Source organism: Zootoca vivipara, chromosome 1, assembly GCF_965207765.1.
Source record: "Zootoca vivipara chromosome 1, rZooViv2.hap1.1, whole genome shotgun sequence".
Lineage (NCBI taxonomy): Eukaryota > Metazoa > Chordata > Lepidosauria > Squamata > Lacertidae > Zootoca > Zootoca vivipara.
This window is the reverse complement of record NC_142582.1, coordinates 133,193,334-133,220,853: the sequence shown is the minus strand read 5'-3', so window position 1 is coordinate 133,220,853 and position 27,520 is coordinate 133,193,334. Positions and strand designations below refer to the sequence as shown.

General features: G+C 45.8%; 1 protein-coding gene and 1 non-coding gene across 2 annotated transcripts; both read left to right on the top strand.

The window, feature by feature from the left end:
- Positions 1-3,739: 3,739 nt before the first annotated feature.
- On the top strand, positions 3,740-27,179 carry PRPF39 (pre-mRNA processing factor 39). The gene is made up of 14 exons (XM_035135971.3): positions 3,740-3,968; positions 7,593-7,959; positions 9,178-9,303; positions 9,968-10,086; positions 12,267-12,434; positions 13,251-13,416; positions 14,799-14,906; positions 20,299-20,463; positions 20,786-20,912; positions 22,074-22,342; positions 23,391-23,575; positions 24,041-24,115; positions 25,839-25,959; positions 26,451-27,179. The coding sequence occupies exons 2-14, from the start codon at positions 7,630-7,632 to the stop codon at positions 26,505-26,507; spliced, it is 2,016 nt and encodes a 671-aa protein (XP_034991862.2). The 5' UTR covers positions 3,740-3,968; positions 7,593-7,629; the 3' UTR covers positions 26,508-27,179.
- LOC118075536 (small nucleolar RNA SNORD127) lies at positions 22,412-22,495 on the top strand. The gene has a single exon (XR_004691396.3). It is a non-coding gene; the product is annotated as a small nucleolar RNA SNORD127 (small nucleolar RNA).
- Positions 27,180-27,520: the final 341 nt, after the last annotated feature.

Sequence of the window (27,520 nt, the reverse complement as noted above, 5' to 3'; positions counted from 1 at the left end):
ATGGTCCAGCTCTCACTTCCATACATCACTACTGGGAAAACCATAGCTTGAACTAGACGGACCTTTGTTGCCAAGGTGATGTCTCTGCTTTTTAAGATGCTGTCTAGGTTTGTCATTGTTTTTCTCCCAAGAAGCATGCGTCTTTTAATTTCGTGACTGCTGTCACCATCTGCAGTGATCAAGGAGCCCAAGAAAGTAAAATCTCTCTCTGCCTCCATTTCTTCCCCTTCTATTTGCCAGAAGGTGATGGGACCAGTGGCCATGATCTTGGTTTTTTTGATGTTGAGCTTCAGACCATATTTTGCGCTCTCCTCTTTCACCCTCATTAAAAGGTTCTTTAATTCCTCCTCGTTTTCTGCCATCAAGGTTGTGTCATCTGCATATCTGAGGTTGTTGATATTTCTTCCGGCAATCTTAATTCCGGCTTGGGATTCATCTAGTCCAGCCTTTCGCATGATGAATTCTGCATATAAGTTAAATAGGCAGGGAGACAATAGTGTTCCATATCCAGTTCTAACTAGCTTCTTGTCCCACGTAGAGATTTGTGCCTTTCATTTTCATTTTTATTTTGCCCAAGTGTAGTACTTTACATTTCTCCCTGTTAAAATTCATCTTGTTTGCTTTGGCCCAGTTGTCTAATCTGCTCCATATTCTTCAGGTCAGGCATTGTTTTCTTTTTTAGAGAATACTCCAGAAAAGTGGATCTGGGTGGCGCTGCCTATCCCCACCCCCTATTTTTATTTTATTATGAAAGTTTGCCTCCCCCCCCCCAAAAAAAAACACCTGCTGTAACATAGAACAAAAGCAATTGATTTCTGTGCAGGAGCAGCACAGGCTTGGAGGGGGGGTGCAGAGATGAGTCATTTTCCTGGCAATTATTGGACAGGTTACATAGAAGTGCCCAATTTTCAGTTAATCTGCAAGCTCCTGACACAGAACAGGGTCTCCCATCCCCTCTTTCTGTCTCTCTGTCTGTCTGTCTCAGAAATGGCTCAGTGGTGCCCCCTCCAGCCTGGCTGTTCTTTGCCCTCTTTGTAAGTTGCTCCTCAGTAGGTCGCCAGTGGAGCTGCTGGCAATGAACACACACAGGCATCTATTTTATTTTTTCACCTGCTCTTTTGTGCAAATCTGGTAGATCAAAACAGCCATGTTTCAGACTTAAAAAGGGACTGCTTTGCCCACTGTGGAATTTGTATGAAATGCTGGCTTTGATGTGTTATGCGAATTCTAATATGTCAAAAATGTTCATAAGAGCACAAGGTGAACTCACATATGTAAGTACAAAAGCCACATGTCTGCAACAGTACAGGAAAGCAATCCTGAAGCCATTTCAAGCTGTGCTTTTCAGAATATTAAGGGGAGGCAGTGGCGCTCTCTTCCTGGAGCCGCTCCAGAGAAGCGAGGAGGGAGAAGCGCGAGCGCCACCTGCAGCTCCTGTTGGGAAGCGCGTCTCGCAGTCCAGCAGGAGACTAAGGAGGCCAAAAGACGAAGTGAACTCAGTTTAATATACACTGAAATAAAGTGTCTCTTTATCCAGATAAATATTTGAAGGGTGAAAGACTGTGGAATGTGTGTCTATCTCTGCCCCTTAACATTCGTGCAACAAATGCAATAAGTGCCCGTAGCTGGAAACTGCACGTGGGGAGGGCGTGGCGGTGGCTGCTGCGCTCTGGTCCCGCTTGGGGGCTCCTTGCTACGGGCATGATGATGATCATGGTGATTTTATTCGGATGCTGCCAGGCTCTTCTGACTTTCTCATGGGGCACATGTATCTTGGAACATGCAAATATCTCCGCCCACTTCAGTCAATGCTTTTAGCCTTTTCTATTTTAGCCAAAAGCTGCCTTCAGACCCCGGGGTGGGTGGGTGGGATGGAAATACAATACTGTAAACATGCTATAGGTTAGAGCCCCACTCTCTTGGGAGCCCCACAAAAAATTAAAGGGGAAAAAATCTGGATGTACATACTCAATATCTATGTTGTTGTTGTTTAGTTGCTTAGTCGTGTCCGACTCTTCGTGACCCCATGGACCAGAGCACGCCAGGCACTCCTGTCTTGCACTGCCTCCCGCAGTTTGGTCAAACTCATGTTTGTAGCTTCGAGAACACTGTCCAACCATCTCGTCCTCTGTCGTCCCCTTCTCCTAGTGCCCTCAATCTTTCCCAACATCAGGGTCTTTTCCAGGGAGTCTTCTCTTCTCATGAGGTGGCCAAAGTATTGGAGCCTCAGCTTCAGGATCTGTCCTTCCAGGGAGCACTCAGGGCTGATTTCCTTCAGAATGGATAGGTTTGATCTTCTTGCAGTCCATGGGACTCTCAAGAATTCTCCTCCAGCACCAGAATTCAAAAGCATCCATTCTTCAGCGATCAGCCTTTGTCGGCAAGGTGATGTCTCTGCTTTTTAAGATGCTGTCTAGGTTTGTTACTGCTTTTTTTCCCCAAGGAGGAGGCGTCTTTTAATTTTGTGCTGCTGTCACCATCTGCAGTAGTGATGGAACCCAAGAAAGTAAAATCTCTCACTGCCTCCATTTCTTCCCCTTCTATTTGCCAAGAGGTGATGGGACCAGTGGCCATGATCTTTTCTAAAATATAATTTTTTATTATTTTCATTAATAAAACAAAAACCTAAAGTATAACATTATAATAGCCTTTCATAAGCATTTGCTATACTGAGCTTGTGGCTCCCTCCCTTCAACTGGTTTCCAATTTCCTAATACAGGGGTTCCCAACAAAATTTTCTCGAGGACCCCTCATCGAGCCGCTATTGTGACAAGGACCCCCATTAATTCCTAATCCTAAAATTAAAAAGTGAGAGCCAAATTAAGAGTCTTTTTATATTTAATATTTATACGTTTTTTACGGTTACAACAGAGTACTCCATCAGTATACAGTTAGTTTTAATTTTCAGTTCTTAATGAGATGAACCACTTTTTAACCAACGGTCCATTTTTAACTGCGCGAACTGTAGCTTCCGCGAAAAACAACACTTTGTTTACAAACACTACTGTTTTGCAAAGAGGCAGCGCGCGCCAGGGAGGAGGGAGGGGAATGGAGAAGATAGGGTACCTGCACAGTAGCGCACAAATGAAGCCGACGCGTGCAAAGCATCTTGGGGAGGTGAGCGTTAGTAGAATGCGCGCGCTGCCTAACGGCATACAGTAGAACTACTGCCTCTATCTAATTCTAGTTTTGCGCTAGACTCTGCTCATGCAGGAAGCGGCCAAAACAAAAAAATCTGTTATCATACGAAATATATTTAATATATTTTTTATTCTAATAGCATCTTGCGGACCCCTCTGGCATAGCTCGCGGACCCCTGGGGGTCCGTGGACCACCTGTTGGGAACCACTGTCCTAATAAATTGTATATGCATTTCTGCTGTCAGTTTCGACCAGTGGCCATGATCTTAGTTTTTTTGATGTTGAGCTTCAGACCCTATTTTGCGCTCTCCTCTTTCACCCTCATTAAAAGTTTCTTCAATTCCTCCTCACTTTGGCCCTGATCAATAGGAGCAATAAATACATATAATATATGCTCTGCATCTTATCGGGCTCCTATGGGGGGAGCCCTCCCCTGCCCTGCCCTGCCCTGCCCTGCGAGCAGAGTGGGAGAGAGAAAAAAACTCTGTACAAGCTCAGGGGCACGCTTCTCCCGCTCCGCCCCCTTGGAACGAGCCAGGGAGCGAAGCCACGTTGGAAAACTACGCCTCCGGAGCCCCGCCCCTCCGCCTCTCTGGCGCATGCGCGGCCTAGTGGCCCCGCCTCCTCCCTCGCGCGCCTGCGCCGCTTCTTTCCCGCCGACAGGGCCGCAGGTCAGCTCGGAGCGAGACCGGAGGCCTGTGGCGCCTGCGCAGTGCGGCCTCTCAGCCAGTCCGTCAGCCAGGCGGCCTAGCGGCGAAGGAGGAAAAGAAGGCGGCGGCGACGGCGACCGGGCGGCCGGGCCTCATGGCAGAGCGCGCGCTGGGCCAGGTGGGAGCTCCGGAGGAGGAGGGGCGGGGGGGGGACAAGAAGGCGGGAAAGGCCTCTGAGGGAAAGCGGTGGTTGCGGCGGAGGCCCCGCTGGGTCTCCTGAGGGGAGACGCCGCCTTCCCTTTCCCGCCTCACGCGACGGGATCCGGCCTCGGCGGGACGGGGGCCTTGACGCACACGCTCCCCCCTCAGGATCACCGCCCCCTCCCGGGGGGGGCAGGCTGAAGAAAAAAAGGGGGGAGGCAGGGAGCCCCGCCCATCGACCACGTGACGCGACTGGACTGGGGGGGGGAGGCGGCCGCCCCCTGAGGTGTTTCCATTGGGGGGTCCGGAGGAGAGATCGGGGGAGCGAAGGGCCACTGTCTTCCGGGGGACTTGGAACGAGGCCTTGACGGCCTTACTCCTCCTCCTCCTGGTGGCCGAAACGGTCCCCCCCCCATCCCATTTCAACACCAACAGCCACTCTGTGAGGCGGGGCAGGCTCAGCGACTGCCCCCCCTCCCCTCTGCCAGCTTCCTGCGACTCGAGCTGGGATTCTAACCCGGGTCCTGGCCTGGCGCTCTGACCATTGGGCCATCCGTGCCTCTTAGGGCGGTGGGGTTGGAGGCGAAGGAGGGTCCCATGGGGGGGGGGAAGAGGTTGGAAACAAGTCTCCAGAGACCAGCGTTGGCAGATCAGCTGTTTTTTCCTGTCGTGTAGTCGAAGGTTTTGCGTGTCTCTCAATCTATGGTCAGGGCTTTCTGGGGAGAAAGTTCAGTTTGCATAGAAAAGGTAGAGAATCCTTTGATCCTAGCTTGTTTTGTCTCACTTGTATTTAGTAAACTTTGGAACAGCCAAAGTCTTCTGCATTTTCATTGTTACTAATGAACTCAACGAAATAGAAAATACTTCATTAAAAAAAAACGCCGGAAAAGGTTCTGCCCCGCATCACAACTTTTAATTAATTACTAAAATCCCAAGATATTTTAGTAGCTGGATAATTTTGTTCCTGCAAAATGAACCTGGGAGTGTGTGAAGATTCACCTCCTTATTTGTTTTGGGGAATGGCATGTGAGGCTTTGCTTATTTCAATAACTTTCTGGTCATTGGTCGCAGGCTGTGGCTTATTGCTACTATTCTTTGTTTTTTATGAGTGGGTTTAAGTATGTGGACATTTTGTGCTCTTTTTATTTTGAGAGTCATAGTGAGCATTTTTAATTTTACATACTCTCCTTTCACCCTAAGGGCCTAGGGTGTGTCACACCATTAGACTAAAATACAACATTAAAAACAGTTTAAAACAAATTACAATTACAAAAGTAGGCTGGGTCCTAAAAACAGAGTAAGCTCGCAGTTTACAATGGGTTACATTCTGGGAAGTGTGCCTAAAGCTAAAATTGGGTTGGGTGCAATGTCAGGTGGGGTTGCCAGAGCATTTCCCCCCCTGGATGACCACCCCCTTTCTACCCAGTTTTTCAATTTTAACAATTATTTTGCTAAGCACATAAAGCTGAATGTGCACAGGTTAAATGTGCATAAGTTGTGTGCTAGAACAGGTACAAGTGTGCAAATGCACTCCTGGCCACTGCAGAAAGCTGGGCATGCAGACTTAAGGCTACATATAAGAGGGCACCCAGGTTTGTGTTGTGGTTGAAACTTTAATTTTCTTCATCACTGTCCCAACCCCTGAAAACAAACTGTAATTATATAATTGCTTTTCATTTTATTCTGAAAGTATTAATTACTTAAGCTACATTTCTCATGTAGAGATGCTGGGAACTGATTTTTACTGTCTCGGTTATAGAAATGTTGTGATTGATGATCATCATCAGCCTTGATTACAGGTTGTTAATTGTTACAGTCTTGCTCATAAGCTGTATGGGAGAATACCCACATCAAGGCCTGACGCTCATTTCTCCTAGCTTGATTAAATTATGTGGGCAAGGCTTGTTGCTCTTCTCTCAAGCCTTTGGCCTTCCAAAGTTGGGGATTATCACAGAGGTGGCGACGCATGACTCTCAGGGATGGGATGGGGTTTTTGCAACTCTCCAATTGCATGCTGGGGAAGCCAATTTGCCAAGGTAGGTGCCCCATTTTGCTTTAAAAGCCATTGTGGTTTTGAAGATTTGGGGTTTAGATGGTTGCAGGTTGTTTGACTGTGCAGGGAATAGGGAGGGCCTCTCTGACTGTTTGGCATTTCAATGCACAGCTCTTGGAACCCTTTTCTGAGGTGAGATTTCTGAGAGCATTTGGGCTGCCTTGCAAAGGAAGTGTGGGAGATGGGCTGGCTAGAAGCATTTGTGCTTGTTGTTACTTACTTGTGTTCAGGGGTTGGTGGGAGCTCCCTCTTTTTGGCTGGTCTTCCAGAGTAGGGAATGTGATTGTTGTGTGCTTTGGGGGGCTTATGGGGAAAGTAACAGCTGGGGCAAGCTGTTACAGGGTTTATGAATGTGGGCTTTGATTTGCAGGAAGTCCCAGAACTGTGAGGGGAGGAAAGATGAATCTCTAAAGGGCTAGTCAGAAACATTAGGAAGAATTTTCTTATAGGTAGTAAGAGCTGTTTGACAGTGGAATGGTCTCCCTCGGAAGTTGGTGGACTCTCCTTCCTTGGAGACTTTTAAGCAGAGGTTTGGATGGCCATCTGTCAGGGATACTTTAACTTACTGTGGATTCCTGCATTGCAGGGGGTTGGACTAGATCAGGCATCCCCAAACTGCAGCCCTCCAGTTGTTTTGGCCTACAACTCGCATGATCCCTAGCTAACAGGATCAGTGGTCAGGGATGAATGGAATTGTAGTCCAAAACATCTGGAGGGCCGAAGTTTGGGGATGCCTGAACTAGATGACCCTCAGGGTCCCTTCCAACTGTACAGTTCTGTGAATCTATGATTCTATTTATCTTGTGGGGCTTGAGTTGGGTTATCCGGCTCCTCTATAGCTGGTGGTCTGTGCTTTGTTGTTGTTTAGTCATTCAGTCATGTCCGACTCTTCGTGTTGTTAGTACTGTATTAATAGGATTCTTTCAGAGTGTTTCAACCAGTTAATTGGAACATTGCATTCAGAGAGAGAACTGAATTGCCATGCCCCCATCATAGCCAGCACAACAGAAAGGCTGCAAGTTTCCCAACAAAAGCACTAACCTTCACTTGGAGGGCTGCCACTTATCTTTGATGGGTGTGTGTATAAAAGAGAGGCCATGTGGCTGATAAAGTCCCAGCTGTTGGGAATGAAGGATAGCCAAGAGCTCTGATGATAGTACTGTAACAGTATTTTATTATTAACAGTATTTAATAATACAGAAGACTTCCATATAGCTATCAGTAATTTTGGGAATTTCTTCAGGATATGAAACAATTCAAATAAATTTACTTTACTTTCTAGTAAGTTGTGTAGGCTAAGGTTTGGGCTGCAGTAGCATTTTCCATGTTTGTTTTCCCCTCTGCTAAACTCTGCTATATCTAGGATTATATCCCATTCCTGCCGCTGATGCTCAGGGTGTTTTGGTGCAAGTCTCATCCATTCATCCTCGGTTCTTCAACATTTTTATTCCCCTCTATCTGGGCGGGTGAAAATGTTTAGTGTCAGCTGCCCTTGTTTTAGGAATATTATCCTCAGCAGATGATGACGATGATTTTCCACTTCAACAGGTTATTTTCTAACAGAACAAGAGGAGTGTCTGTCGCTATGCAGAGTTCAGATCATAAGGACGACAACAGTAACTTGAAAAGCGAGAGCATGGGCAAGGACACTGATGCCAAGAGTGAGCAACCAGCTGACTTCAGCACGGAGATCATGAGTGTCACGGAGATGGAGCAGTCCCCTGACAACTCTCCTGGCGACAATACTCTGGAAGAAACGACCCAGGACAGTGAAATGGCAGACAATGAAGCTGCAAAGACTGGGGACCCTGAACCTTCATTCCCTCCCGAGTTTGAAAAATTCTGGAAGGTGGTTGAAACTAATCCACAAGATTTCACAGGCTGGGTTTATCTCCTGCAGTATGTAGAACAAGAGGTAAGCAAGTGGTTTGTGTTTTTCTCTCTGATGTCCTCTTTCAAATGGGCAGTGCTTCAGTACATCAGCGCTGATTTTGATATTTCAAGCGTTGCCATAATCCCCAGTGTGTTCCTAGCATGCAGTGAAATAAACAAGAATTTAAAGTACAGTACAGTACAGGATATATTACAGCATCTGATACAAATAACTGGTCATCAGCTGGTTCAAATGTTTTGCAACATTGTCAGGGAGATACTTGTGTTTGGGGGGTTTTCACAGCAGTGAGAGAAAGTTCAAATAATAGAGACAGTTGCTCTCCCAACAACTGGGAAGGTCCCTCTGCACGCCTAGGCTGTTCTAAATTAGACAAATTAGAAGACTATTTGCAGCAGACTGTAAATTCCTGGACAGCAGCTCTTAAACTTTGTTTTTCTTTGGATCATTGAATAACAGTTTTTGTTCTACAAATTAAACCTGTATAACTCATATGGTCTAGCCCAGGCATCCCCAAACTTCGGCCCTCCAGATGTTTTGGACTACAATTCCCATCATCCCTGACCACTGATCCTGTTAGCTAGGGCTCATGGGAGTTGTAGGCCAAAACATCTGGAGGGCTGCAGTTTGGGGATGCCTGGTCTAGCCCTTTGAAAAGAATAGTTCTGGTTCTTTAATGCAGATAGCACTTCAGGTAAATCCTAATTTTGCGTACTAAATTACTTTTTGAAAGGTTTTTTTAATCCCAAAGGCTAACTTTGTGAGAGGTATCCCTTTCATTTTGGTGGTTTTCACCTGTTGAAAGCTTTCATAAAAATGTTGGTTTTCCATTGCTGGCCACGATTTTGAGCATGTTGTGGAAGAGCATTCCAGAGTTGAGGGGTAGTGATTGTGTATGCCTGTCTATCGTGTCATCGTTCCACGGATTCTGCTCATTGATTAAATACTAGGAAGATTCTTGGTTATTTCTTCGTAAGATGGTTGTGAAATCCCGAGGAGGTTGTAATTTCTAAGGTTTGCAGGACTTCTACTTTTCCTTCAGCCTTTTCTTTTGTTCTGCATGGATGAAGAAAGTCCAGGCAAGTAGCCCCCCTATTGGTTGGCTCTTTTAAAAGAAGTGCTATTGTTCTGGATTCGGGGAGGCCTCACTTGACAGAACTTCCTCCTGATAATGTGTGGAATGACATATGCAATGTCTAAGACCTCTGAAACTGAGCTGTGTGTTTCCCCCCCCCCCCCCAGAACCATTTACTAGCTGCCAGAAAAGCCTTTGACAGCTTTTTTGCACACTACCCATATTGCTACGGCTATTGGAAAAAATATGCAGACCTTGAGAAGCGGCACAGCAACATGAAGCAGTCGGACGAGGTATGTAGGCTGTGGGTTTCAGCTGTTGCTCTTGGTCCTGTGAGCCAAACCCCGATCAAACCATGGAAATTAACTCTTTGGCTGCCAGTACCGTCCACTGTCCGTACAGGGCTTTCTGTTTGCGCTTGTCCCTCTTTGCGGCACTCGTAGCTAATATCTTCTCTCTTTGTTGGCAGGTGCGTTAAACCTCTACTACAGTTTGTCAAGCTTTGCAGTGCAAGCGCCTGCATTACACTGCAGCTTAAGAAGTAGGGCAGGGCTTTTCTGTCACTTACGTTATACATCTATTATTATTTCACAAAAATTGAACACTGTGGTTGGTTTTGCTGGTCACCATTGCTACATCTTATTGCATTTTTGGTCAGACGCTGTCATTGGTGCTCTAGAGGGTCTGTGCCCTATGGTCTGTACCCCAAAGCCTCCCCACACAGCCTGGTCAGATGCAGGGACTGACTGCTGCGCTTTGAAGATCAAGACTCCGCACGTGGAGATCAGAGCATTGCCATGTTCTAGCCAACCTCCACCCAATGGTAATGGTAGATTATTTAAACAAAATTCCAGTACATTAGTATTTCTTAAGGTTCGCCGGATAGCACAGTGTTGCCTCTCTCTTGCGACCTAAGTAAGGATTCGAAAAAATAGCCTTTTGGTGTTCTCTTTGTAGGTATATCGAAGGGGACTCCAGGCAATACCTCTTAGTGTTGATCTCTGGATCCATTACATAAACTTCCTCAAAGAGACGCTAGATCCCAGTGACCCTGAAACTGTTGGGACCATTAGAGGGTAAGTTGTTTGCAAAAATAATCCACTATAAACACCCTGTGGGGTGGAGTTTTGCTTAGAGCTGTGTTTGGTCATGTGAAAAAGAGCCTTCTCATTTTCCATCTGAGTGGAATCTCTGTTGAACAGAGGGCAGACACACGGCTTCTGCTATCCAAGCTCCTGGAGTAGATTTTTTTTAATAATAATATTTTTATTTGTCAAAAGGACTCGTCTGAACTGGTCTTGGGAGACCTGGATGTAGACTTCTGCTCAGCCCTCAGCTCCCAGCTTGTTATGTCTTTGGGTTAACAGCAATTGGGGTGGGGAAACTTCCTTAAGGGACACATTCTTCTATGGGTTATATGCTTTGCATGCCAGTGTGCCTGGCAGCACCCCTTGCTCATTAATTCACACATATACCCAAAGAGGTTTGTTTTGTTTGGGTTTTTGTTTTGATTATGCATTTTGTGTTTTTATCTTGTGAACTGCCCTGAGATCTACGGATAAAGGGCGGTATACAAATTTAATAAATAAATAGTAGTAGTAGTGATTTCTTGCCCACATGCTACATCCCATTCATTCATATTGTCTCTACCTGGCATTGAGGGGGAAGACTCCCCCCCCCCAATGCAGTTTGCATGCATCAGGACACTCCAGGCCATTAGGAGAGGAAGCTTTACCCCTTTGTCCCCTGCTGCAGGGGGATAGCCCTCCCCACCCTGACTCCTGTAGTTTGGAATCCTGGGCAGGGAATATTCCCATTGGAATGAAAGGGAAGTCGTCGCCCCCCCCCCCGCCCCCCATGCAAGCTACTGATACGGGGATATGTTTGGGGCTGCAACCCAAGGGAGTGGGGAAAGAATTAAAGCCTTCTTGTTTCCCATGGCAAAGTCCTGATCTGGATTAGATCTGCATTGCAGGGGGTTGGACTAAGATGACCCCCCTCCCCAGGGGCCCCTCCAAGTCTACGATTCTATGAAAGAAATACAGTACTGGTTAATAATCTAGAAGATGCCTGCCATTTGCTGCATTTCTGTGCTGGCTGGGGCAGAAGAGAAGCCCTTCCATCTACAGCCAGCATGGAATCCTCACTGGCCAGATGGAGTCTGCAGGGCAGAGGTTCCCCATCCCTGCCTTAAATTGAGGAAGGGGCCAACAATGATTAAAATGAATTATAGGCATGTTTTGTAAATTAAAAAAATGGTTGACACAGAATATTTTCTGGCATTTCACGGTGATAACCCTGATCGTTTTCTGTGGCATCACAAACTTCATTCTTTTCAACAAGAGGGTGTGGAAGTCAGCTTTTAATGCCTTCTCCCAATTTGGTTAATGAGATGTGTTCTGTGTTCACATTTTTCACTAGTTGCTGTTAAAGCCAGTTTGTCAACTGGACAATTTGGTCAAATTGAAATAAACTTGCATGTCACCACATCCTTAGTCTAGCAGTCTTTTTGAGGGTGTTGAAGAAAGGGTATTGTTTCACAAGAGTGAGGGAGCTTTTTGTTAAATTTTACATTGCTTTCTCTTCAGATCTTAAAAATTTTACATTGTCACTCACTGATGGAAGGAAACCCCTTTTTATATTTTGCATCAGTTCAGGAATCTGGGGAATAGAATATTGCAGAAATAACATCTGAGCCAAAATGACCTAAGAAATGAACAATATCAAATTCCATCAGTACAGTCAGATTATTAAGGCTGATGATGACTGTTTTCAGATAAACTATGGTTTTGCAAAATGTGAGCAAGCCAGTTTCCCCCTTTCCTTTCCCCTCTTCCCTTTTGGAGCCTGGAAGGGTTGGTTTAGTGTCCCAGGTCCAGTCTCCAATGCCATCTCCAGGCAGGGTTGGGAACAGCTCTCTGAAACCCTGGAGAGCCATAGCCATTTCTTGTGAACAGCGCTGGGCTAGATGGACCAGGAGGCGGATTGGGCATAAAGCAGCTTCCATTTATTCATTTAATTAATTTTCATACCACCCTTCATCTGAAGACCACAGGGTGATTCACAATTATTCCTAAGACACGAGAATCTTGGGTGCCATCAATTATATATTATGCCATTTTAAGCAGCCAGTGAGTACATGACTGCCACGTTTTATTTTTATTTTGAGTGGGAGAAACTCTAGCCATCTGAACAGGATCTGTGCTCAGGACTAATGAAGTATTTCCATGATGACATAAATTGCTTTACCTCCCAGGACCTATGAACATGCAGTCTTAGCTGCAGGGACAGATTTCCGCTCTGACAAACTCTGGGAAATGTATATAAACTGGGAAAATGAACAGGCTAACCTGAGAGCAGTGACTGCTGTATTTGACCGCATTCTTGGGATTCCCACCCAGCTTTACAGCCATCATTTCCAAAGGTAAGGAGGTTGTTACAGTTGGGTTAGTGTTACACTTTTGGTTTCTGTAATGTCCTATTATTGCAACACTGAAAAGCCTTGAAATTGTTTTAAACAAATGCATTGTTAGGTGCATGTGTGTTCTGGTTGTATTCTAAAGGAGGAAATTAAGACGACGTTACACCTGAGCAATGTAACTGTGAAAATGTCATGTGTAGTGGAGCATCTAATAATTTTAAGCACTTTATACATGACATTCATTATGATGATGAGCACTTATAAATGTTCTGCCAGGCATGTATTCTCTGCTAGGAAGCCTAATTTTATCTGTCCCAGAGAAATAGCTTGCCATCTGTAAGAGCAATTTAGCCATGGAAAGCCCTGGGAAGTCCTCATAGGATGTTGAATCTTCTCCTTGGGCACAGAGGTTTGCTGTGTCGTTGTGTGAGCTGGTTGATGGGCACAAACTAACTAACTGTAATCTGGAATAGAGAAGCAGGGGTGGCTTTCTGAGTTATTGGTGGTAATGTAGCTGAGCTTCAGGGCTTCTTTTGGAAGATGAATAAGCACATAACAAGCAACTTAATATCTTATGTTAGTGTTTTTTGTTTGTAATATGTGGTTATAAAGAAGAGCTGCAAGGATCAAGGGCAACCAGATAAAATGAGAGAAGGCATTTCTGGAAAGCAAAGCCAGCTAGTTGCTTATTAAAAAGTAACAAATTCAACACTTGTTGCCTAGGTTTTCCTAGAGCAATTTTGTTGCGGGGAAGAGCTGTCCAGTTTCATCTTAGAACAGTCCACAAATTCATTCTCATTCTCTCTCTCTCAACTGCAGGTTCAAAGAGCATGTCCAGAATAACCTGCCCCGGGACCTTCTTACTACTGAACAGTTTATCCAACTGCGCAGAGAACTCGCTTCTTCTAATAGCCATAATGGGGAGGATGCCCCCCCTGGAGATGACCTCCCTTCTGGAACTGAAGATATAACTGACCCTGCTAAGGTAGCATAGGCCTAATTTATTCAGCTGCTCATAAAATGCCTGGAGCTTTTGCTGACTGGAGCTCTTTGAAAGCACATTCAGAAGCCGGGCGTGTCTGCATTTGGTGTCTTGTTTCTGCATTTGCCAGCTGCCATCCTTTGCTTTCTGCCTTTAAAGTTATTCCCTGCCTTGTCGCCCACCCATAGCAGCTCTCCATATTCCTGTCCTAGTTTTAGCACGTGTGCTTCTGAAGCCTTTCTTCTTCTGGTTAGAGTAGAGCCTGAACTGATGCAGGACCTGACCTTTAGCATAGATTTATACAAGTAGTTATATTTATACAACTGGGTCTACCAGTTTTTGGCCAGCATTGCTGTTGAGGCAGATTTGTTGTCAACAGCAAACCCCCTTCCCCATTTCCCCCCCTTTTTTCTGGCTTCTTCATTTCTCTCTAAATGTCTTTAGGTAGCAATATCCAGACCCCTCCTTCCTGCCTTTCCTCAGCAAGGAGGGTTCTGTTATGGCTTCCTAAGTACCCTGATGATGTAGCTACAAGACATGTTGTCTTATGGAAGCTTTTGCCAATTTTACTGTACTGTATCTTCTTATGTTGTATACTTTTATGAAAAATGCAGATCATAAATACTTCAATAAATAGATAAAGCCCCGCCTTATTCCCAGCTGAGGAGGTGGGTGGATCATCCTGCAGCTTTTGGGACAATTCCAGCTCAGCTCTGAACTTCAGAGTTAAGGGGGAGGCTGGCTACCTGCCACAGGAGGCAGCACCTCAGGCAGCAGAAATGCTGACACCTGTTAGCAGTTCCCTTCACCAAAATTTGGAAATGCTAGAGTTCCTTCTTTCAAGAGAGCTGTCACTCCCTGTATTTGAGGCAACATATCTGTGGCAGGGCCTGTGAAGCATAGCAAGCAGCAGAAGTGCCGTGCCGGGTGCTCCCTACCCCTTTGTTGTGGGTGTTTAGAAGAAAGAAAGATATATAAGCAGCTGCCAGACCTATAGACCAACGATCCCTCTAGCTCAGTATTACCAAATCTGACTGGCAAGAACTCTCCCAAGATTCTCAACCAGAGGTCTTCTCCTGTTGCTGTAGATGGGCATAACGAACGTGGTACCTTGAATTTGGAAAACTTGATTTATACCCTTGAGTTAGGTGCTTGTTCTTCTTCACTGTGGTCAGACTAGAGGTTTGTCCTTAAGAATTGGATTCTGCAGATCCCAGGTGATGTGCTGGCAATAGAGTCCAAGGACATGGCATTTTCTGGATCCCCTCTTGAGCACTGTGTGTGTGTGTGCTTGCTTCAGAAGGAACATTCTGAAGCTCACTGCCTCATAAAAGTGTGTCTGCTTCTGGATTTTGTCAAACCCTTTCCTTTCTGTATTTGTTTAGCTAATAACTGAAATAGAAAACATGCGGCACAGGATCATTGAGATTCATCAAGAAATGTTCAATCACAATGAGCATGAAGTCAGCAAGAGGTGGACCTTTGAGGAAGGGGTAAGTTCCTTTGTATAACATGCTTTTGAAATTCAGTGGAGGAGGAGGCGGCAGCAGCAGCACAAGCTTTGGGCTTCCATGGAGAAGCTGTTTCTGGCATTTGTGGGTCATGTCCAAAGCAGCTTGTAGTTGAGGGGCACGAACTTGCCTTTTGTGCTGCCATCTGGTTTCATAGAATCATAGAGTTGGAAGAGACCACAAGGGCCATCCAGTCCAACCCCCTGCCAAGCAGGAAACACCATCAAAGCATTCCTGACAGATGGCTGTCAAGCCTCTGCTTAAAGACCTCCAAAGAAGGAGACTCCACCACACTCCTTGGCAGCAAATTCCACTGTTGAACAGCTCTTACTGTCAGGAAGTTCTTCCTAATGTTTAGGTGGAATCTTCTTTCTTGTAGTTTGAATCCATTGCTCCGTGTCCGCTTCTCTGGAGCAGCAGAAAACAACCTTTCACCGTCTTCTAGATGACATCCTTTAATATATTTGAACATGGCTATCATATCACCCCTTAACCTTCTCTTCTCCAGGCTAAACATACCCAGCTCCCTAAGCCGTTCCTCATAAGGCATCGTTTCCAGGCCTTTGACCATTTTGGTTGCCCTCTTCTGGACACAGACACAGTTTCACAGACATCATTCCAGAAGACTTGCTAAGCTTCAGTCGTATAGTTCTTACGCTTGCTAAAGTCATTTGTACAGTGAAATAATGGCTTGCCTAAACAAAAATATTTTTTGCAAGCACCAAAAAGAGTACAGTGAAGGTGCCTGCCTGATGTCAATAGGCAGCGAATTCCTAAGTGTCGGTGCTGCCACACTCAAAAGATTGACATTCTTTCGTGTTACATGGCACCTGTTAACAGTGCCAGTTCTGCAGATGGAAGCAGTCAAGTGGGCATATATGAAGCAAAGTGGTCTTGCAAGTAAACTGATCTCAAGCTGCCAAGGTAAAGGTTACACCTTGAACCTGAACCTGTAGCAGATTGATAATTGGTGCAGATTTCTGAGCCAGAGGTATTACTTACTCAGAATGACAATTCTACACAGGTGCCGTTGCATCAGCATTTTTTGTGGTTGCCTTACGAGAATTTTCCCTGTTTCCCTGTCTGCTGCTTGTAGGCAGGCCCCCTCAGTGATGAAAGAAGAGTTGTATGATCCCTCAGATAGTGCATGCCTGACAAACTTGAGATTGCAGCCTTATCTCTTGCTTGCATTTGGAATTTTATGTGCATTGTTTGCTTCCTTGCCCTCAGGATTGCTATATGTGCGTGATGTGTAGTATGTAATGTTGGAGTCATTTCATTTATCAGTTCAAACCGTCTGAAATATCAAAGGTGCCAAATTCAGGAGCTTTACATTGGCCAAAGATTATTTCTTCACTGTAAGGGCCAATAACAGTGTTCTCATCTGATCTCCAGTTGGCTTAGTTTGCATAAAGAGAAAATGAATTGTCTCCTTCTATGACAAATAACTGCAAAGTGCTGTTTTCAGTAAATGCACAATCTCTTGACTGCTGGGTGTGGTAGGTCATCAGTATTGCTAGGCAGGGGCCCTGACTTGAAAGCAGCAGAATGTAGTGACTCCCTGCCTGGAGGGTTAGCCACCAGGAGCCCAGGGCAGCGCTGGCCCCCTGCCTTTGCCAAGGGCTTCCTACCCTTAAGCTGACTTCAAGTGGAGTTAAGGTTATCATAAAATTTCCCGTAGAGCTTGTCTGTGGTGGCGGCTTTTGGAGCTCCACCTTGGAGGAAGAGGTGAGTGAAATGGGATGTGTTGCAATCTGTCAAAGCCACCCAACTTGGGCAGGTCCTAAAGCAAATTCATACTCTGTAGATAAAGATAATCCTGAGTAATGTGGGTGTGGCTCCGCATCCCTTTGTATTCCACTCAGTTTCTGCTGCGGTCAGCAGACTTTAATTAATAGCTTGGCATTTGACTGGGAGTATTTTGAATATTAGATACACATTTAATGGGCTAAAGTGCAAGCTTTCTGTTGAATCCAAATGGCAGAGGGATCTACCTGTATAGTACAGCTTTTTCATCCTTAATACACTTAAAAATAATAAATCCAGAGGGATCACTGTTAGTATATTGCCACAAAAACAGTACAGAGTCTTCTTGCATCTTGAATTGCTGTTCCAGATGTTCAGCTGTTCCAGATGTTCAGTTAAGCTTTCTAATCTTACCCTTCCCCAATGGCGTTCAGGGCAGGCCATGCAGCCTCTCCTAGCAAGTTAGACTAAGGCAGGGGTGGAGATTTGGTTGATCTCTGGCTCGTATCAGCCCCAGCCACCATGGCCTCTGTAGTGCACCAAGGGGCGACAGGTTAGCCACCCCTGCGCTAAGAGCATGTGAATTGCTTGGAGTTGCCCTGTGAGTCTCGTGGTTTCGGTCTGGACTGCTTTTCTAGAAAGTGCAAATCAGAGTGCGAAAAGACCAATGAAAATTATTGCAACAATAAACACAACACACCAAATGGCTGCTATAACAAAAGCATAGTAGTTTGTGATTACAGTCATACCTCGTGTTGCGTTAGGTCAGGCGTCTGCAAGGTTATCCAGCCATGGGCCAGATTGTTCCCATGGACGTTGTCCGTGGGCCGGACAGGTGCAGTGCAACGCTGGAAGTGGCATCTGCAGATGTCCGCAGCGCCGGAAATTGCTTCTGTGGCTGCGCAGACACCAAAAATCACGCCTGCGCAGAAGCGATTTTCGGCGTCTGGGCATGTGTAGAGGCGATTTTGGGCAGCGGCACCATTTTCGGCGCCTCTCAGCAAGTCCCTGCACCACGCTGCACCCATTTAGCACAGCGCATGGGGGACTCACCGAGCAGGCGGCTCAGTTCACGGGCAGCCCATGGGCCGGATAAACAGCCTCCGTGGGCCGTATCCGGCCCATGGGCCGGAGGTTGCCAACCTCTGATGTGTCTTTTCGGCTGATGAATGCGGCAAACCCGGAAGTGTATACTTCCGGGTTTCGCTGTGCGCATTCTGCGTGCTTCACATATGCGCAGAAGCGGCGCTCTAGTTACAGACTTTTTGGGGTGTGAATGGCACTCCGGAATGGATTGAGTCTGTAACTAGAGGTACCACTGTATATAGATCCTTTATACTCTCTGGGAGCGGTACCTGAAATCTTGGGGCATACAGTCCTCATGCCTCTTGGACTACAGAATTATCTATCTGCTCGGAGGCAAACAGAACACCTGTGAAATTAATTGATTTCTGTAAACATGTGAGGATTCATAAGTGAGGTCACTTGCTTGATGTCTTCAGTACCCTAGCTTTTCTGGAAGCAGGGGCTGGTGGTTGCTGGGCAGAGCGCTTTCCCCCTGTGATGTACAATGTAAGGGCACAGTCCAGCCAGACGGATGCCAACAACCAGCCAAAGCTCTCTCCCTTTGAAGCCATAACACCAATAGCAAATTCCTTTACAGGCTGTGCTGTTGCTTCAAATGTAAAAAAATTGCCACAAAATACAAATTATTTGCATTGCTGACAGTGGTGACCCTATATGAACAATAGGCAGTTTTCCTGTTGCATTCCCCCTTGCAAGCAGCTCAAAGTGGCCAAAGTTCAGTAAAGAGTTAGGCAGGCAAGGTTTTGCTGGGCTGATGAGGGCAGATAGCCAGCAACATGTGGCACTATCTGTACTGGCTGCCCATCTGCTGCCAAGCTGTGTTCAAGGCCCTTGTATTAATTTACAAAGCCTTGAACAACTTGAGTCCAGGGCACCTGAGGGGTTGCCTGAATCCTTATATCTCGATTACTGAGATGATACTTAGTGGTGCTGTTGATTATCCCCCAGGTTGGAGAAGGCTCCAGTGTTATTGGCCCGGTCTTGAGGAATGCTCTTGCAGCAGAGATTCAGCCGGTGGTTTTTGTATTCATTTTGAAATGTTCATTGAAAACTTTCCTATGCCCCCACCTGATGTGGACAGTTAAAGAAAAATAATAATTTCTGCTACAGTTAGCCAGTGATCTGTGATTTTTGTTTTTTGTAGTTTTTTTTGTAGTTTTGTAATGCTCTGATATTTATATTTTTAATGAAATTGCAGCATTTTTATAAATGTAATGAGACGTGTGGGACTTCTTACCAACACAACTGCTTCTGTTGTCTCCTTTGATGCTGCTTCTGTTCAAGGTGTTTGCTTGTCCATAGGCTCCAAAGAACGTGGGGTGTAGGAGAGATGAGATCCCATCTCTGTTGGATACTCTTAATTGGCTTAATACCCTGTTTCTCATATTTTAAGACATACCCATAAAATAAGCCATAACAGGATTTTTAAGCATTCAAGGAATATAAGCCATACCCCGAAAATAAGACATAGTGATAGGCGCAGCAGCAATGCCGGCCGCGGCAGGAGGAGGAGGAAAAAAATAAGACATCCCTTGAAAATAAGCCATAGTGTGTTTTTTTGAGGAAAAAATAAATATAAGACATGTCTTATAATATGAGAAACACGGTAGCGTCTCAAGATTTCAGTCAAGTGGTTTTTTAGGTGTGGCCATTAAATAAGCAAAAAATTATAAAGTGGGATAGATCTCCAGATACCCATGTTCTGCTGGCTTTACCCTTCTAACTTAAGTGTCTGAGCGGTTGGTTTTTTTAAAGTCCCAGGATCCTGTGTCCTCCTTCTCACCCAGCGGTGCTCTTCTCTAAGGCAGGGGAATCTAGTCCAGCATTATTATTATTTCCACTGGTGGCCAGCCAGACATCTCCAGGAAGTCCATAAGTGCAGCTTGAAATGAGTGACTTCCTAGCAGTACAGAACATTTATAAGTTGGAGTGGCTTAGGAGTGCTCCTTTAGACTACAGGTGGTGCTTAGAAAAGAAGAATGCTTTGGCCCAAATCTGAGCACAGGTTGTATTTTGGTAAATTGGGGAGGACTTTGGGGCAAAGCCCCCCTCCTGGTGGCTATGCATTCTTATTGGACCCAAGAGTTCTGTGCCTGATCTTTGTTAGGTCTTTCTGTATAGAGAACTTGCTAGCTTGGTCAGCTGTTCTTGAAACTACATTTCAGGGGAAGGTATAGGGCTGATCACACATTTAACCATGTATAAATTAATGTGTGGAATGAGCACTAGTATTATTCCGGAGGGCTGTTCCCGACTTGTGGAGGGTCTTCAAACTTGTGAATGTCTTTTATGCATGCACAAGCTGGGCGCATGGTAGCCTTGTTCACAGGTTTGGAAAAATGAACGGGGAATAATGTGATCCACCTCTCTCCTCTGCATTCACTTGTATATGGATGTGTTGATTCTGAGTAGGCCTTGGCTTAGATAGCAGCAGGTTCCGGTTTCTCACGTGCTTGGCGGGATTAAGTGGCAGATGAAATTTGTTTTGTTGCCATTGTAAAACTGGTTTATTTTCCATTCCCTTTGTTCTCCTCCATTTCAGATAAAACGACCTTATTTTCACGTTAAACCTCTGGAGAAAACTCAGCTGAAGAACTGGAAGGAGTACTTGGACTTTGAGATTGAAAATGGGACTCATGAGCGAGTGGTGGTCCTCTTTGAGCGCTGTGTGATCTCCTGTGCCCTCTATGAGGAGTTTTGGATCAAGGTACGGGGCGTGTCTCCCACGCACAGCTCTCAGCCTTTGCAAACATTGATGATCAGTGACTAACCTTCTGTACTCTTGTTTGAATGTTGTTCATGTATAACTATATCTGTTGCATTAGGAGATGGTCTGCTTGCAACCAGATTTGACAGCTGCATATGCCAACTTCGTTGCCTCTCTTCGTCCCTCCTTACAGAAACTAGTCTAATGGTTCAATAAAGGTGCTGAATGGGTTTAAACACAAGAATTTTATAGTTCTCTCAAGTATTTAGCAGCCCAGAGTAAGCTGTGAATTGTTTAGTCTCTGCTCTGTCTTCAAATGCAGTATGCCAAGTATATGGAGAACCACAGCATTGAAGGAGTGAGGCATGTCTACAGCCGGGCCTGCGCGATACACCTCTCCAAGAAGCCGATGGTGCACTTGCTCTGGGCAGCCTTTGAAGAACAGCAAGGTGAGTGAGGAGCCCACGTCGGGAACAGCCGGGTCTCCTAGAGCAGGGGTGGCCAACTCCCAAGAGACTGTGTTCTACTGGCAGTGATCTACCCCCTGTTTTGGGGGGTTCAGGTCAAATTTGTTGAGCTTTTCTTAGGGGAGACAAACGTGCATCTCCACATCCCAGTATTTTGATCATTTGGCAACCCTGGAAAGGTGGCTCATCCGTGGATGAAACAGCTACTGCAAATTCTGGAGAAGTGAATGAGGCCCTGTAAACACTGATGGTGGGGCACATCTTGAGGGTTCAGGTCTTCTGCTTGGGACAGGGATTGGCAGCTCAGGGATCAGACCTGGCTGAAAGACCAGGATTCAATGAGTCTGTGCTAATGTTGTTGCTTCTCTGAATTTGTTGCAGAGTCTGGTTGGAAGAATATATTATGCAGATGATGAATTTTAGCAAAGTTTGTGACTCTAGTAGCTGGTGGTAAAATGTAGATCAGGGTGTAAGTGTCTGTACCTTCTATCTGAAGTTGAGGATCTTTTCCAGGACATTGCAGAATCTGTGCATGGAATCTGCTGGATGTGTGCATACACAGGCACTTGCCACCCATTACGACTGTAATCAGTCCTTGCAGGGAGACTCCTGATTGTATCTATCTCCTCTCAACCTCCGCACATATGAGAGCACACCCTGCTTCTCTCCACGAGAGTGCCAGGGGGCTTGGCAAGAGGCCAAGGAATGTCTCCTGCTGCTTAGAAGCGACTTCCACTATTCCCTCCTTGAAACGGCACCACAAAGGAGACTCTTGAGGAGGGAGCTATGTGTGCTGCTGGACAACCGATGGGCTGATTTATGAACGCCTGTGCATTTATTCACTTTGTACATTCCAGTTTCTCTGTTTGGTGTGAAGGAGACATTCAGTAGTGGGTTGTCACTTCCTACTGCTCAGGAAGGCGGGAATCAAGTGACCTGAACAAAGTCTGGTGCTTGAAGCCCCCCAATTCCCTTTCATGCCCATCTGAAACTTAACTCAGCTAGATGAAGGGGGGGGGGAGGTAAAGCAAAACCTGATATTTGGGTACCTGGAAGGGAGTTGTGCAGAAGGACCCCAAGGGGCTATGGGCCGATTCCAGCTAGGTGCCATTCCACAGCCACACGTTCCCCCTTGCTTTTTAGGGAATATCAATGAAGCCAGAAGAATTCTGAAGACCTTTGAGGAGAACGTTTCAGGCCTGGCCATGATCCGCCTGCGGAGAGTGAGCTTGGAGCGGAGGCATGGGAACATGGAGGAGGCTGAGCACCTGCTCCAGGAAGCTGTGAAGAATGCCAAGTCCAGCTACGAAGCCTCCTTCTTCGCGGTCAAGCTCGCTCGACACCTTTTCAAAATCCAGAAGAACCTCCCACAAGCCAGGAAAGTTATTCTGGAGGCCATCGACAGAGACAGGGTAGGTAGCTCTCGGAGGAGGGTTAACTGGACCCCTTCCTTGCCACCTCTGCCAAGGGGCTCCCAAGCCTGGCAACAGTGATGACGACTCTTGACTCTGCATTGCATGTTGCTGCAACTTGGAGACACCAGTCCCTCTAAACTGATGTTGCCAGGCTTCCCTTCCCTACACACCGCGCCCCAAACTCCAGGCTTCCCACCAGAGCAGAGCTAGCTTAGCATGGCAGTGTCTGGGGTGCCAGATCCTGGGGCTGTAATGTGGCCAGGGGTGCAGTCTCTCTCACTTTCGCCAGTTCCTGGGCCATAGATGTAGATGCATTTACAGAAGAATCAATAGACATTTAAATGGGAAAGGAGCCCCATACCTCATGGCAGAAGACCCTTCTCAGTACTGGCTTAAGGCGGGGTTGGCAGGGGCGGGGCACTCCAAAGTTCTGCGCATTACACATACACATATTTATGTTAGATTCCATAATAAACACACAGAGGTGCACTCGCTAAAATTCATTTTTTCAAGGCATTAAGATCTGGTGCATGTATCTAGGCAAACAAAAGTTTTTCTTCCTCAGAAAGGCACCAGCTCCTCCCTAACCTGCAAGACTTTTGTGCCTTGATTGGGCCAGGAGGTGGAGGGATAATGCTGGTGGTCTACGATGCACCTTGATGATATCGTGAATCCCTGAGGAGAATGCAGAGAAGACTGGTGCTCATGGGATTCTTTGTTTGCTGTGCGTCTGCTTTCTTAGAGGATCTTGTGCATGGCTAAACTGAGCCATCTAATTTCTGGAAGTGTAGTTGCAAATTAGTCCCGTCATGAAAACATTTCTGAAAGAGGTGGTTCTGAGAGGAAGAAGCCTTAACATGCACAGCTTACTCCCCCTGCACCCAAGCATAGGCTCCACTGCTGACATACCATTCAAACATTCTCTCTCCCTCCCTCCTGTAATTTCAATATATTTAACTACCTCATCATTGCGGTTGTAATAATTTGTGTACTTCTCTTGAATATTGCAATTTGAATGTTTCTGTATTTAATTTCATTTGCCTAGGATAACCCCAAACTGTATCTCAACTTGCTGGAAATAGAGTACAATGGAGACCTAAAACAAAATGAAGAGAACATCATTGCGTGTTTTGACAAAGCGATCAGTGGCACGTTGGCTATAAAAATGAGGATTATATTTTCTCAGCGAAAGGTGGAATTCCTTGAAGATTTTGGTCTGGATGTGAACAAGTGAGGTTTTACATGTGTTTAACCCAGCCTTGGGGGAACTGGATAGCACCTGGGCCCATTTTAATGCCTATTAATGGCATGTATGCTGCAGACAAAGTTCAGGAGGGTTGATGAGGGGCCATTCTTTGTAGAAGACTATTCTTCCTGCTAAAGGTTGCAGAAATTCTGGCCCTGGGAGTAAGTGGGGTTCTCTTCACTGATGCCAACTTCAGTAGAGGATTTAAACTACTGTGATCCAGTTCACAAACTTGAAGGCAGCTTACGGTAGTTTTCCTTTGCATTTGGGGTTGGATCAGAGCTGTGTTTGGAAGGTGCCTGCTTGCTGTGCAGCGTCTCCCAGCTCCACGCCGAGAGAGATCAGGCGCTGCTGGATATGGGAGCAAAAGCAGCTTTCAAAATGGAAATGTTTGTGCACCCTGCACTGACGAGCAGAAAGCCCTAACCTTTCTCCCCTCTTGCTTGCAGGCTTATGGATGCCTATGAAGAGCATCAATCCCTTCTGAAGGAGCAAGAGTCTTTGAAAAGGAAAGCAGAAAATGGGTATGGACTGTCTCGTTTAGCAGAGAGCAGTGGTGGCGTTAAGGTTTGGCTGCAAAAGTGTATCAGGGCTACCTTCTCCAAACCATACATTTTGGTTCACCCAATATGACCATGCTTCCTTGGGGGTGGGGGTGGGGGAAAAGTCACAGACAGACAGACAGAAGGCCAGGGTGGAAGCTCTTTTCCCAGGTGTGCTAAAGAGTTTTTCTGAAAAAGCTGCCTCTGGGTGGAGGTGGGCAGTCTGAGATAGTAGTGCCTCAGGATTACCATCTCCGTGAGAATTACGACAAAGTTTGGCTAATTGCTTAGCAAGTCTGAAGTTGAGGGGTTTTTTGTTTTTTTGCATGCCCCTTGACAGTCGAGAATGATCTGATGCTCCACTCATGAAAATGTGCCTCATGTTTAAATGCAAGCACTCGAGAGCTTTTTACTCTTTTCCCATGAAGCGTTAGAAGCAAAGGAAGCAGCGCTCAGCATTCAAGCAGCAGCTCAAGCTCTTCAAACTTTGGAAACTTCCAAGGGTGTTCTTCATATTAAGGGGTGGCCAGGCGACTGGCTTCTTCTTGTGCTGAAGATAGATGAGGAGCAGGTGGCTTTAAGTTTAACAGCCCCTCCCTGGCTTGATGGGAATGAATAGCGCCCAGGGCTTGAATGCCTTGTCAAATGTGTAGCAGAGTTTCTACGCTTTCTGTAGCACACAACAGTAAAAATACCCCCCCCCCCAACTCCAAACAATAAAAGGAGATAATCAATAGCTTGAAGGCCTGAGAAAATAAAAATGTATTTGCCTGGCATTGGAAAGACACCAGATTTGGCGCCAGGTCAGCCTTGCTGGGGTTGAGGCTATTCCACATGTTGGGTGTTGCAGCCAGAAAGTCCCCCTCACCAATCACCACCTGCCTAATTTCAAAAGGTTTGGGGTGGGGACTGTTGAGGAGGGCTTAGATCATGGGTAGGCAAACTAAGGCTCGGGGGCCGGATCCTGCCCAGTTCCCTTCTCAGTCCAGCCCACAGACAGTTCGGGAATCAGCGTGTTTTTACACGAGTAGAATGTGTGCTTTTATTTAAAATGCATCTCTGGGTTATTTGTGGGGCATATGGATTTGTTCATTTTTTTCTCCCTTTTCAAAATATATTCCGGGCCCCCACAAGGTCTGAGGGACAGTGGACCGACCCCCTGCTGAAAAAGTTTGCTGACCCCTGGCTTAGATGCTGGGCATAATATTAGAAAAGGTAGTCCTTTTAGAACTGAGGAATAAGATATAACAAATACTTTTGTAAACAGCTTATAGGTTTTCTTACAATCAGGTGCTATATAAACTTTGTTAAATAAAGGAAATATTTCAGAGCAGAGAGGCAAGTGCAGTATCTCAAAAGGGAGGGGATCTGGATCCCTTTCTGAAGTAGGGGTGAGGGGAGCAGATGTTTTGTTCTATCCCCCCCGGACAGGTGAGTTGTCCTGCCCTTACAAAGTGGGCCACCATTTGTTGTTCCCTAGAGGGTGGGGAGGTGACAGAAAGGGAGTTGGGGGTGTCAAAAGCCCCCTTCTCCACCATGGTGGGATGATAGGCAGTGGTGTTCAGGTTCTAGGCAAAGCACACCCAGCGAGTTGAGGACTTGCTAGCTAGCTATGTGCTGCTGCTGCTGCTGCTGCTGCTGGCTTTTCCACCTCTGGGCCCTCTGCTCTGTCGAATAACAGCAGCCCATTTGTTGCATCTTGCAGCTGTGAAGAGCCAGACGAGAAGCGAGCGCAGGGTGACGAGGCAGCTCTGGCATCTGGGCAAATGGCGGACGGAGACATGCAAGCGAACCAGGCTGCCTACAATTACAACGCTTGGTACCAGGTGAGCAGCATACACGTGCGAAGTTTCCAGGCTCTTTGCCATACAACCCCTCCCAAACTAAAGCTCTGCCATGGCAGGGATTCAGGCTTTAAAAATGCTAAGGGCCTCTGTACCTGCAGTACCCTGTGGATGTCAAAGAGGGAAACAACTGCCAGACTTTTAGAAGACAACTGAAGGCAGCCCTGTTCAGGGAGGCTTTTAATGTTTAATAGATTACTGTGTTTTATTTTTCTGTTGGAAGCCACCCAGATTGGCTGGGGAAACCCAGCCAGATGGGCGGGGTATAAATAATAAATTATTATTATTATTATTAATTGTATGGTGATAGTCAGCCTCACTATCCATTGCAAGAGTTTCCCTTTGATAGCTCCCAGGTCTCGCTTTGATGGTTCTGTTGCAGTGGAGCTCTTGGCCCTTTGCAGAGTTTTGCACAAGTGTGGAATGCGCAAAAAGTTTGCTAACCCATCTCCCCATTTTGCTTCCTCCTCTAGTACAACTACCCAAATGCATGGAATTACGGACAATACTACCAGACCTCTTCAACCTGAGCAGAAGAACAATTTGAGCAGAAATGGGGTGTGAAAGTGTTTTTGGTTTTATATATATATATATATATATATATATATATATATATATAAATTGGGATGTGAACAGACCGTCACACAATCCTTTTGTGTTTTCTGCATGTGCGGTGAACTGATGTCCACAGGGTTCTTGTGACAAATTCTGGTATTAATTGGTATCTTGCTGTATACATAGTTTATCAGGATTTCGGCTTTCCTGTTACAAAAAAAAATCCAAGAAATTGCATAGATAAGTCCATAACATCAATTGAATGCTGGCCAAAGTCAGCTCTTGGCAATGATCTGAAGGCGGCTAGAACAGGTTCGCGCCACTCCAGGAAATAATGCTCCATGTGAGTTTCCTGCTCCTGTCCCTGAATAAGTTTCAAATCTACACCCTCATCCAGGTCTGTTTTGGCGTTGAGTTTACAGTTACAGCATCCAAGAAAAGAGATTTTTAAATATATATATATATATATATGGGTGGGTGGGACTACATAATGTGGAAGGGCATCTTTTGGATTTAAAGAAGTGACAAATGAAGTGTGTTGCTAGAACCATGCTGTGTTTGGGGTGGGTTTTGTATTGAATTTTCATGTATAAGTTTAGAAAGGTTTGTTTAAAATGTCCTTTTTTAAATAAAATTGTGCAAATTGAGCTGCTTTTAGTTTCTCTTAGTCCTGAACAATATCACAGTTGTCAAATACACTACCTAGTAACACATCAGAGGCTTGAAAGCTTCTACAGTGCAAGAATCTGTTTTTTCTCATGAGAGAGCTACAGTCTACACTAGTAATAGCTGGCGATCAGCAGCCAGAGCTAATTAGGCTCTTGTCGCCTCCGTCAACTGATTTTCAGAAGTGTTCCTTGCCCCATAGCAATGTTATGTTATGTTATGTTATGACAACTGCACCAGGGGGGAGCTGTTGGATGAAACTACCTTTCAAAGGTGTGCCAAAGTAAAACAACCAACAGCCACAGATGGCCAATGACAGTCA